Source organism: Rissa tridactyla, chromosome 1 (assembly GCF_028500815.1).
Source record: "Rissa tridactyla isolate bRisTri1 chromosome 1, bRisTri1.patW.cur.20221130, whole genome shotgun sequence".
NCBI classification, from domain to species: domain Eukaryota; kingdom Metazoa; phylum Chordata; class Aves; order Charadriiformes; family Laridae; genus Rissa; species Rissa tridactyla.
In genome coordinates, this window is record NC_071466.1 from 141,845,789 (window position 1) to 141,859,004 (window position 13,216).

At 42.3% G+C, this 13,216-nt stretch overlaps 1 protein-coding gene across 1 annotated transcript; it reads left to right on the forward strand.

Moving 5' to 3' along the window:
* Nucleotides 1–1,259: 1,259 nt before the first annotated feature.
* On the forward strand, nt 1,260–5,200 carry LOC128907415 (C-type lectin domain family 7 member A-like). Its single transcript, XM_054196310.1, has 5 exons — nt 1,260–1,521; nt 1,845–1,994; nt 3,622–3,773; nt 4,698–4,816; nt 5,038–5,200. Exons 1-5 carry the CDS (start codon nt 1,260–1,262, stop codon nt 5,198–5,200), a joined length of 846 nt encoding a protein of 281 aa, XP_054052285.1.
* The last annotated feature ends 8,016 nt before the right edge of the window (nt 5,201–13,216 follow it).

Genomic DNA, 13,216 nt, shown 5'->3' on the forward strand with positions numbered 1-13,216 from the left:
AAAAAGAATGTAAGGGTGGAGAATATGGAAAAACTCTTTAGGTTTCAGAGGAGAGATATAATTAAGGTTGTGGGATGCAGTTAAGTAAAAATAAACATGTTCCAGTTAGACATTAAGTGTCAGCTCCTGGAAGTTAGTTAAGTAATCTGCGTAAGGGACCTTGCAAAAGTCTTCAGATTTACTCATTTAAATATGACTAACTGAATCAAATAAAGGGAAGCTGGGGAAAAAATATGCTTTCTCTCAAGGGAAGGAATAGATGGACAGATACCTTTTTGTTCTTAAAAATCATAAAAATTATATTTCATAGCTTCAAGAGGAAGGGAAGAATGTGGCTGGTCCCAAATCTATATTCTTTATGCTATGCATTAGTGCTTTAGAATTGCTCTGTATGAAAGGTAGTAGTAAAGCAAAGAGAGGTTTTTTTTCAGCCTGGCTAAATGTCTGGAGATGAATTTGATAAATTTGATAATAATCTAATAGATTAAAGAGCTCTTTCTGAAGGAAACTTTCCCTTATTGGCTAGCCAGTGATTATCTCATTCTCACTTTTTGAGGGGTCCTTGAGTTTTATACTTGGAGCCTGAAGCTGAACTACCAGTAATCTAGTAGAGTTCTTCTCAACTAGAGTTGAGTTAGGGTTAGAGTTAGGGAACACAGGGGATAAAAGGCAGAAATACCACAAGTTGGTATGCCAGTTATTTCTCTTGGTGACTTCAACATAAGTATTCCCTTGGAAATTTCATACTGGAGTCTAATAAAAGAACACAAAAGTCTTAAATTGGAAGCAATCCTTTCCTCTGTGTTTTTTTGGGCTCTGTGTGATTTCACATGGGTCTTTGCATCTGCCCACATTGCAAGAACGGGTGTGTGCATTTCCAATTGTGAGACTGTGTTTCTGTGCAACTGCAGGTATGTGGTCTTGTTCACATCTGTGTGCCCTTATTTCAGATTATTTTACAGGGACCTGGCTTTCATTGGTGACTGTTCCTGAGGGTATTTTCTCAAAAGGTGAATTTATTCCTGATTTGGCAGGTTAGGCACTCAAAAGTAAAAATACCCCAAAGTAAAAATACCTGGCTGCATATGAAAATTTCAGCCATGTTGTAAGCACAAATACTTTGATATTCTTTCCCCACGTGTGAAATCCTGTGCTGTTGAGCTTTATTTGTCCAATCCGTTTTCTCTTAAAAGCTCCTGGCTAAGCTAGTCTTCACAGCTTGCTTGCTTTCCAGCCCCTGTCTCCTAAGGAGGTCCCAAATGATGGGACAGTTTTCATCATGTAATACCACATACCAGTCTGAAAATCAGCAGTTCACTGGGCAGACTACCAGTTGTGTTGTCTTGTGCAACGCAGGAGCTGCAGATACAAAGAAGAGAGGTTCCTGTTCTTGCTGCTTTTCCTTCTTTTTGTCTATCTCAGATTCCCCCAGTCCGTCTTCCTGTTGGCGACTGGCTACAGTGGCGCTTGGGGTCTTCTGCCTAAGTTCAGTGGTAGCTGCAGGAGTCTTGGCTGCCAGGTGTAAGTATGGTCACGGAAGGGGTGCTCAGAGTTCAGTATGAACAATTAAAAGTCTAGGAAATTAGTTAAAGAAAAGGATTAGCCTAGGGGATTAATGATGCAAAATGGTGTCCCTTGCTGAAGAGTTTAGCTACTCAAGAGATCTCCAGTCTTTGAAATTGGGATGCTTTACGGCTTGCTCATAGGTGTGCACAAACTGTACGTAGGTCAAGTATATTCAGTCATGGGGAGGTACGCGTGTCTTTGGTAAGTTCATTCAGGTTGCATTGAGCATTTTAGCTTTAATATTAACGGAACAATTTCATGTTTCCCTGTGATTCAAGTCATCCTGGTCTGCCACCTTGTGCGTGAAAGGGATGAAAACTCCACTCTGCAAAAGGCACTTATGGAAAGCCTCAACCAGCAGCTGGAACACCTCCAGGCTCAGAATTTGAACTTGACAGAGACTGTAAAGCAACTTGCCACCTCCAGAGGTACATAGTGGTGGGAAGATGGTGGTTCCATTGCATTATGGTAGCCACAGATTCATTTTTTTTCTATCAAGCATATTGGAAGGAATAATAAAAAATCTCTAAAATTGCCTGGAATTATTTCATTTAAAAACAAATTTCAACCAAGTCAATCAAAAGGCTTCATTTCCATTTTGATCAGTTTTAAGTAACAGTCTTTCTGAAGTATGATTATTAGATTTTTTTAATGGGTATGGATTATACCCTAAACTAAACATTTTAATTCAGAAAATACCATGATGATGGCACTTCTTTTTTAAAAAAAGAAGTGTTTCTAATAGGTAAATCTACCATTCCTTCTTTCACAGTCAGTTTCAGTGAATCATCTTAAAAAAAATTTGATGGAAGATTCCTACTGGTTTTAATTGTCTGGAATGCTTTGACTCCTCAATACAGCTTCATTCTGTTATGCAGTAGTGGATGCAGCAGTGTCAGTACTGCTGCTCTCTACCAAGTGGGATCGTAATCACTGTCTTTAATAGTTTACACACTATATGCTGAGGGTGTCTTTTTTCTTGTGCAAAATTATGTTGTGAAACTTTAATGATGTGTAAGCTGAGTATGTTAGATTATCCTACAGCAGAGGGAAGAGAATTGTAATAAGTTAACATCTTGTGAGAGAGTGGCAATGCTATTATCTATGTAAATTGTCTGCATTTGAATTTAGTGCAAACCAGAAACTATTTGTGAGAGTCAAGTGCACTGTGCTGTGCTATCTATTGCCATCCAGCATCAAGTCCTAGCATTCCCAGCTGGCACTCATTTGTTACAGCACATAATGGTCCTGCAAACTGTAGAGCAGTGAACATGATTCACCCTATAGTTGGGACCCAGTTCCCAGAGATTTCAAAATATTTTGTCTGGCAGGTTTTTTTGCTGCTTGCAATTATTTCAGTTTCCAACTGGAAGGGGAGTTCTCCAATAGTGCAAGAGTGAAAGAAAAATCCAACATTTTTGAGTTCTTCCTGGATTCAGTATTACTCAGGGTCCCAACAGGCAGCTAACAGAATAATGTGGCCAAAAAGAGTCAAAGTGTGGCTGTCAGAAAGGTGTTTTCTTTAACAGCCATGGTCTTGTTATCTTTCACTTTGGCTGGCCACCACTGTCTGATGTCTGCGCACTGCAAATATGAAATGCTATTGGGAAAGTTAAATTGTGTTGTAAAGCATATAGCATGGAAGAGCTGGCCTTAATGTTAACAAGAAGTTAAAAGTAAGTTCACATGAATAGAGACGTACTCATGTGACTGAAAGTATAGGCTTTTACTACTTCCACCTAGATCCATGTCTTGCTGAACCTTCCAAAATTTTCTCTATTTGTGTTTTACTACCACCGTTCAGGTTTTCTGGTCGGATTCAAAACACATTTATTATTAGGTTTTCTGATTTTCATTTAGAAGTGTTTTTATGTTCTTCTGACAACTGGGTTTATTAAGTCTCCAATGAAGACATGAATTTAGGTGCAGAATGCAGGAGGAATTGTTGCTCCTCTGTGATCGAGAGGCTGTGCACTGCTCTAGTGATCCTGCAGGGTTCCACTAGACCACTGGAGACTGACAAACCTCATCAGGTGCTCTTTTGGTTTTTTTTAGGACATAAATGTATTCCTTGTCCTGAGAACTGGCTACAGTATGGGGAGGACTGCTATTACTTTTCAAAAGAATGGAAAACTTGGCAAGAAAGCAAGGCTCAATGCTCTGCTCTGGAGTCCAGACTTCTTAAGATAGAGAGTAAGGAAGAGCTGGTAAAGATTATTTTTTTCTCTCTCTCTCATTATACGCTCTGCATTTTGCTGTGGCATGGGCAGCCACTCTTCCACTGGTTCTATGGCACCCTGTGGCACACGTGGGCTGGACCAAGTGGCAAAAGCTGTCCATGCTCCACTGGAGCCCCCCTACTAGTACTGTGGCTGCACCCTCCCTGGTGCGTCTCTACTGGCTTAGGGGGGTTAACTGAGACACACCAGCTTGGGTCTACATCTAGATCCTCATCCCATCCCAGGGCAAATACAACCGTGCTAGTACTGGTTGGCAACTTTTTTGTTGTCTTGCTGGAGCAAACTATTTAGCAATAATCAGAAGCCTGGCCTTCATTTTCCTGCTGTCCACAACTAGAAAGCTCGCTGGCCTAGCCTGCTCACTGCCGTCTTCTCCCACAGGACCAGAAGAAGATTCATATCTTTTTCTGACTCCTATGTTGTAGATGAAGCAGCAGATAAAACACAGCTAGAAGAGCTCTTCGCTGTGAAGGAATTTCTACCCAGACCCTTAATGGCAATGGGATTATGTCTTGCACTCTGTGATTTTATTGTCTGTGTTTTGAATTTCGTGTGTACATTAATAGCAAATGATGCAAAGGCCTTTTCCTGCCGGACTTATGCAACCAGGGCGTTGGAGGGAAGTCATTATCCTATACCCATTACCCAGCTAACTTTGGTTATCTCAATACTACTGAGAGCTACTGAAAGCTCTCAGCAGGTTCATTTTCATTATCTCCAAAACAGCACTGACTGCCATGAGTAGGAGGCACCGCCCAGATTCACTTGCGAACCAAAGTCTGTTATGCACGGGTGTGAGCAGCTCGCTTTTGTTTGCCTCTCTTCCAAATCATAGGCTGTTACGGGGCCACCGAGATGTGATTCACAGGCTTTGCACTTATTTCTGTACAGGACTTCGTGATGCGATCCACACAGTTTTACAGTTCTTACTCTTTCTGGATTGGGCTGTCTCGCAATGGAACTGAGGGGCCCTGGCTGTGGGAGGACGGATCAGCTTTCTCCCCTGATCTGTAAGTCGCTGCACAGATAGGAGCAGACCATGTCCCTGTGTATGTGTTATGAGCCAGAAGCAGCAACTGTTAACCACCGCTCAGTAACCTGCAGTCCCCCAGCCTGTTTGCCAGCAGAAGGGTTACCCATCACTCACGTGCTTATCAACCTAGGCAAGCCCCCATCAGAGAGCTTGTATGCATTCCATGGGATGATGAATATCTCTGCTATTTTTTCACAGGTTTCAGATCCAACGAGCCAGCTCAAGTCCTTTCCTAGACTGTGTGTGGCTTCAAGGTGCAAACATAGATGCTGCACGGTGTGGCGAGTACAAATTTTACATTTGTGAGAAAGTGGCATATCCTGCCATGGTCAAGCAAGCGAGCTACTTGGACAGGCTCTAGTATGCAGAGCCCTATCCTGGGATGCGCTTTTGTGAGGGCAAGTTCTGCTCCAGGGTTTGTGATAAGGAAAACAAGTCTGAGCTCAGGATAATATAACATCTAAGCTTAACTTGCCCTCTGGTAATGCACATCAGCCAGACTCCTTGAGCTTTTTCTTCAACAACTTCATTCCCTCTTTGTTCTTTCAGCCCTTGCATTCTTGTGTAATCACTTCTATCCATTTCTCATAAATTCCTTTCTAAATGAAACAAAATTAAGTATGTGATTCCAGAACTCTATTTTAAAGCTTCATACCTATCTCCCAGAAACAGAAATCAATGACCGTTTGTAAGAGTAACACATCATGTTTTCAAAATCGGGTATGCACAGGATGTGAGCTGTCAATTTACAATAAATTTCTAGGTATTTGATTTAATTGCACTCCCCATCTGCTGACAACTAGACAGTGCAACAGAATCAGAGCCTGCACTAAGAGAAAAATAAAAATATTTCTAGTTCTTCTGGTTAGAGAGGAAAGCTTTCAAATGGGATTGCATGCCCTATTTGAAGGCAAAAAAACAGAAGGCAAATACACAACACATCTTTATTGGAGAAAGTCAGCAATATTTAAAGCCCAGGAATGCCAGCATAGCTGCTAGTGGATTGTTCTGCTGCAATGGGCATTATAAGGGAAGGTGCATTCCTCTAAGACATCTGTCTTGGTAATTATCCCTGTCACATTTGATCCAGTTCTTTGATTTCTCAAATGCATTTTCCGTTCTGTTGCACAATTTCACAACTGGAATAAATATTGCAGCTACTGACCGTTTCTGTAGTGTGTCTTTTTAGTAAGTCACTGGGCACAGTAGGCTCAAAACCCATCAGATACAGGGCCTTTAACAATGCAAACTCTCCTGCTGCTTTGCTGCTGTTTAGGAGGCTGCTCAAAGAGAAGACTGCATCAGAGAGAGCATCTCTCTTCTATGGCCCTAGCGAACAACAGAGATCTTTGAAATCTCTCAAAAGCAGTCAATTTTATGGTTGGAACTTCTGTTCCTGTGTGTATTTTGTACTAATTTACGGCATTCAATGAAAATTGAATTGTAAGTCGGGGAAGGTGGAGGTATTTAGGCAAGCCTCTGATTATGTTTATTTCAGACATAAAGCTGTGCATCAGAACTCTGCAGTAGCAACAGCCAAGTGTGCTGCATCCCTCTCTAAATGAGTGTTTAGCAATATGGCAATTATCTTAATTATGGATATGAAGAAGTAATTTAGAGGAGCAGGGACAACAGAATGTCTTGCCACACAACTATCTCATACTCTGGAAATGCTTCCTATTTGAAGTCTAAGCACAGGTTCTTAGCAGCTGTGGTGATACTACCTGGGATCCCACCACTGACTGGTCTACAGGGGATGCAGGTACAACATGAACGATGGGAGGGGTAACCCATACAGGGCTGCTGTTCTAACACACGCAGGGCTTGGTGGGAGGCCCCATCTTCCAGCCCTTGATAATGCAAGAGAATCTTAAAGATCACACCACGAGGAAGCAGCAGAGCCCTCACTGAGGGGCCTGGCATGAGGAGGAGCCGGTGAAGAGCTGAAGCAGTGAGCGAAACTGATGTGAGGGAAGTGGTGGGATGGGCGTGGGGTCAGCGGGCCGGTGAAGGGAGCAGTGGTTGATTGTAGGGGCCTGGCTGACGGAAAAGTGTTGCCTGTGAAAAGCACTGGGATTATGGACTATTGCTGGGGGCGAAATGCTGCAGAAAATGAAGGAAGGAAATGCTGAATGAAAGTCTGCTATTCTGTATTGTATTTGGGAGGAAAATCCATTAGCCTGTCTTGTCCCCGTCCGGGTCATGAAGCATTGGCCCCTGTGCCTGGCTGCTGAATATTCACAAGCTGAGGGACTTATAAAACAAGGGGTAAGTTCCTGGTCCTTATTGCTGTCTGGTTTTTTTTTTTTTTTTTTTCATTTTATACCACATCTTCATGCCTCAGTGACTCGTAATTAGAAGTGCTACGCGATGAGCCAAGTTGCACAGAACAGAAGAGCCCATACATGGCATCCAGTAATTGCCCTGAGGTGTGCAGTGTACAACCTGTTACTGTGTTTGTTTAATACTTAACCCTGAATTTCCTTGATATGTAGCATAAATCAGTTCTTGAATTTTGGCTTAAACCAGGGGGGAAAAATTTACCCTTACGCATAAGATGATCACTAATTCACAATACAATAATTATTCTAACAGATGTCACATTTTTTGTTATATGAGTTTAAAATGTTCAGAACCTTAAAGCAATTCAGAACTAAGCAATTTCATGCGCACATCTTCTGCACTTTCCCCTTTCCCATCACGACCTACACACATCGGACCATCTTCTCAATCGCTCTGTGCATTCTTCCTGCAATTCTTATTAACTCTCTTTGAAATGTCCTCTTCAGAAATCTTTCTCAGATTGCCCAGTGTCCATTAAACTAGTTGGTTCACAGGAATCCGTTCTGTGCTGCTGAATAAAGGGAACGTTCTCAGTAAGCAATGATTGATAGAAACAGATTTACCACAGCTTTGCAAGTCATGCTGACCGTTTTTTGCACAGCTACCTGTGAAGTCTCGTCCTTCGAAATTACTGCAACTTCAGTGTCAATCTCTCTTAAGATCGATGGCATCTCTGCTGTCATTTGGCTGCAGAAAGCATGTAAAACTGACAAAGTTCAAAAGACAGCATGCAATCATACCTTTAATTGAATTAACTGAGTCATTTCAAGTCATACAATGCTCATAGGCAAATCTTTAGGTTTTGTTGCACGCTGAAAAAGTCAAAAGGCAATTTTTTTTTTGACAGCCACCACTAGATCAGTAATTAGTTGCTGTTTGTTGTTGCCATAAGGTTTTATTAGCACAGCCAGTTCTGTATTCTTGGTGTTATGTTATTCACAGTGACAAAAGATCTTGAGTGTATAATTAGCCTTTTTGGTTCAATACAATGTCCATTAAAAGCAGAGTATAAGCATTGTACCCATGCCACGTTGTTACAAAACAAGCGTTCAGCTCACAAGCCACTCTCAGTGCTCCTTGGCTAATGCTTTCCCTACTGTTCCCAAAATGAGTATTCGTCTCAATAGATCTACCAAACTCATGAATGTTTTTCTTCATAGTGCCTACGCGTTTTAGAGAAAAAATGTTCTGCTCACTTAGCTTTCAGTTGCTTCATATTGACATATAGCTGCACAAATAGCTCATTTCTCAGCAAAGCTCAGAGATGCAACGTTGAATGGAGTGTCACAGCTTTACTTTTTAATGAGTTTTCTTCTCTGCATTGTCATGCTCTTTACCCTTGGTGTCAGACAGTCAGTAAACCACCTGCGTCATAAAAACTTAAACAAATCCAAGTGGGGAAAAATGTTCTTCCGCCAAGATCCCAATTCTCATAATTAGGAGAGAAAATAGATGCAGCTCTGATTTCAGGTGGAGACAGAAGCTGCTGTCTATAAACAGCAGGCCTTGCAAAATATACTGTAATTTTTCAAGTTGCACAGCCACATGATCTATGGAAAATGCTGCTAAATCACCTCTGCTAAGGACCGCTGAGAGAACAAGGAAGAAAGGAGAGAAGCACAATGATTTATTGAAAATATCACAATATATGCGACTGTATATTGGGTGCTTTGATTGAAATATTAAATTTTGTGAAGGCTTTCAGTTTTGTTTAAAATGAGTGTTCGTGTGTTAGACCTAAAATCAAAGTGAAAGCCATGACAAATTGTGAAGAGAGGGGTTTTTTGTGCACTTTGAATTCTGCAGACAGAGTCAGGATTTTGGGGACCTCTATTTAAACCTATGCATTCAAACTTGTTTAAACTAATCTTTTGCCCTCTCTCGAAACTTTGATTCTCCTTCCGCCACCATCTGAACCCTAGCCTTTGTCGTTTGGATAACAGAACTAGTTTTAATGCTAAAAAAAAGAAGTAAAAAAGGAAACATTACTCATCTTCCAGTTCCCTGGTTAGAGTCATGTGGGGATTTCTCCTTTTGCTAAATTAAGATTCCTCTGCTGTAAATTTAGTAAAAAGAAACTTGTGATTTTACATTTGAAAACTAAAATGCAGAGCTTGTCTAAATGCTTCCAGAGAAGCCTATTTCTATTTCAGAAATTCAGTCAGTGTTTTGCAATCACACATATGCCTGTTATCCTGAAAATTTACCTACCCTCCCTGCTCCTCACCATTCTGGAGGCCCACCAGGAAACTGAGCAGGAAGAAATGCTCACTCCTTCTGTAGAAGGGTTGCCCTTTTGTTCTGATTTGAAACAAAAATATTCAGAGTTGGGAAATATTCTTTGGCAGAGACAGACTATGTAAGTCTGATTAAGCCATCAGCAGCAAAGCCAGTATTTCCTCTGTATTGAGTGTTTCCTGTATTTTATTCCTCTCTCATTCTTTAGATTTATTGGGCTTTTTTCAGAAGAACATAACTAGTAACCGTGAGCATCTGAAACAAACAAACAAACAAACAAATGGTCTCAAGTGACATATGGAATTGCAGCACTGAGTTGGAACACACTTAAATGTGAAAGATGCACAGGTGGCCTTTGTGGGTAAAGCATTTCCTGGAGATGGGCAGTCAAATGAGAGTCATATTTGCTGCTATTTATAATGTCAAATTCAGTTGAAGGCTTGTCATAGCACAAATTGTGCTGCAGGTATTTAATAAGAATTGTGTAGCTAGAAAGCAGTATTCTGTACGGGAAAATAAATAAATAAATAACATCAACTTGCCTATGGCAGAAGTCTTATGCACTTAAAAAAATCTGCATTTTGAAGCATAATATTACAACCCAAGGAAAGGGAGCAGTTTCTTCTGCTGTATAAATAAGACTGTATCACAACGACTACACATTCATAGGCCAAGATGTGTCATTGTTGAATGTGGTGGTTCCAGCTGCATCCCTATGCAAAATGCATATAGAAATATGCGTCAAGTTTCTAGTGGACATAATGTATTAAGCGTCACAAGAATATATCAAAATATCCTTTCCAATTTGTCTACTCAACTCAATTTTCCAACATGAAGTAAAGATCTCAGAGTCACTTTCAAACTTGGAACAATAACAAGGGGATTTTTGTAAGCAGTGTCCCCACTAAAAAATGGCGGGGCTATTAAATTGAGCACCCCATATGAACATGGCCACATTGGTATCACACAGAGATTTTTATTCACTAGTGTCTAAAATATGAGCTCTTGAAAAAACACAGAATCACCAAATGGTTGAGGTTGGAAGGGACCTCAGATGAGAGGGCTGAAACAGCTTTCCTATGAAGACAGGTGGAGAGAGCTGGGGTTGTTCAGCCTCTCCTCGAGAAGAGGAGGCTCCGGGGACACCTTGTTCTGGCCTTTAAATATATACAGGGAACTTTAAGAAAGACGGAGACTTTTTACCAAGGTCTGTAGCGACAGGACAACAGGCGACGGTTTTAAACTAAAAGAAGGTAGGTTTTAGATTAGACATAAGAAAGAAATTTTTTATGATGGGGGTGGTAAGACACTGGAAGAGGTTGCCCAGAGAATTTGTGGATGCCACCTCCCTGGAAGTGTTGAAGGTCAGGTTGGATGGCCTTTGAGCAACCTGACCTAGTGAAAAATGTCCCTGCTCAGGGCAAGGGAGTTGGACTAGACAATCTTTAAAGGCCCCTTCCAACCCAACTGTTCAGTGATTCTGTGACCTCTGGAAGTCATCTGCTACAACGCGCTGCTCAAGTAGGGCCACATAGAACCAGTTGTCCAGGACTATATCCAGTTTGGTTTTGAATATCTCCATGAAGGGATACTCCACAACCTCGCTGGGCAACTAGTGACTCTGTTTGGTCACCCTTACAGTAAAAAAGTGTTTCCTGACGTTCAGAGGAAAGCTCCTCTGTTTCAGTTTGTGCCCATTGCCTCTGGTCCTGTCACTGAACACCCCTGAAAAGAGCCTGGATCCATGCTTCCTTCAGGTATTTATATACATTAATAACTTCCCCTCCAAGCCTTCTCTTCTCTAGGCTAACCCATCCTAGCTCCCTCAGCCTTTCCTCATAGGAGAGATGCGCCAGTCTCTTCATCATCTTCGTGGCCCTTGGTTGGACCCTCTCCAGTATCTCCATGTCTCTCTTGTACTGGGGAGCCTAGCACTGGACCCAGTACTCCAGGCGTTACCGCACCAATGCTGAGCAGAGGGGAAGAATCACCTCCGTCAACCTGCTGGCAACACTCCTCCTAATGCAGCCCAGGTTACCATAAGCCTTCTTTGCCGCAAGGGCATACTGTTGGCTTATGGTCAATTTGGTGCCCACCAGCACCCCAGGTCCTTTTCTGCAAAACTGCCTTCCAGCTGGTCGGTCCCCAGCATGTATTGGTGCATGGGATTGTTCCTCTCCACTTGCAGGACTTTACACTTCTCCTTATTGAACTTAATGAGATTCCTGTCAGCCCATTTCTCCAGCCTATTGAGGTCCCTCTGCATGGCAGCACAATCCTCTGGTGTATCAGCCACTTCTCCCAGTTTTGTGTCGTTAACAAACTGCCCAATCATCCAGATCATTAATGAAGACGTTGATCCCTGGGATGCACCGCTAGTGGCTGGCCTCCAGCTGTAGGCTTCATGCCACTCCTCAGCACCCTCTGTGTCCATCTATTTAGCCAGTTTTCAATCCACCTCACTGCTCATCCAGCCTGTACATCATCAGCTTCTCCATGAGGATCTTATGGGAGAGAGTGCTGAAAGCCTTACTGAAGTCTAGGTAGACAATATTCACTGTTTTCTCCCTGTCTACCAAGCCAATCATCTCATCATAAAATGTTATCAGGTTTGTCAAGTATGACTTCCCCTTGGTGAATCCATGCTGGCTACTCCCAATCACCTTCTTGTCCTTCATGTGCCTAGAAATGATTACCAGAACTAGTTGCTCCATCAGCTTCCTAGGGATCAAGGTAAGGCTAAGCAGCATGTAGTTCCCTGGGTCCTCCTTCCTGCCCTTATTGAACATAGGAGTGACATATGTTTTCTTCCAGTCCTTGGGCACTTCTCCCAGTTGCCATGATCAGTCAAAGAATATTGAGAGTTACCTCACAATGACATCTTCCAGCTCTCTCAGCATTCGTGGGTGCATCCCATCAGGGCCCATGAGCTTATGCATGTCCGGCTTGCTTAAGTATTCCCTGATCTGATCCTTTTCCACCATGGATACACCTTCCTTGTTCCAGACTTCCCTGGTCTCTGGGATGTGGGATTCCTGAAGGCTGGTCTTGCCAGTAAAGACTCAGGCAAAGGTGGCATTCAGTACCTCAGCCTTTTCCATGTCCTGTGTCACCAGGCCCCTGGTCTCATTCAGCAGTGGGCCCACATTCTCCTTAGTCTTCCTTTTGTCACTTATGTACTTATTGAAGCCCTCCTTGTTGCCTTTGACACCCCTCACCAGATTCATTTCCTTTTGGGCTTTGGCTTTCCTAACCTCATCCCTGCATGCTCTGACAGTGTCTCTGTGTTCCTTTCAGGTTACCTGTCCCTGCGTCCACCCTCTGTATGCTTCTTATTTGTGTTTGAGTTTTGCCAAGATCAGCTTGTTCATCCATGTAGGCCTTCTGGCATTCCTGTCTGCCTTCCTACTCACTGGGATGGGCCACTTTTGAGTTTGAAGAACTTAATCCTTGGATATTAACCAGCTTTCTTGGGCTCCTCTTCCCTCCAGGGCCTTATCCCATGGGACTCTTCTAAGCAGATCTTTGAAGAGGCCAAAGTCTGCTCTCCTGAAGTCCAGGGCTGTGAGCTCGCTTTTTACCCACCTCCCTCCCCTCAGGATCCTGAACAAGATATAGCAGATATAGTTACTTAGATTTAGAAAATCATCCATTCTAAAAAACCCCCAACATTTAATATATAATACCAAAAACATGTACTGTCTGATACAGTGGAAAATTCAATTCCTCATTCAGTAATTGATACTTTTCTGGATATTGTCACAGCATTTCAGCTACCAGTGCAGCCATTCATGCC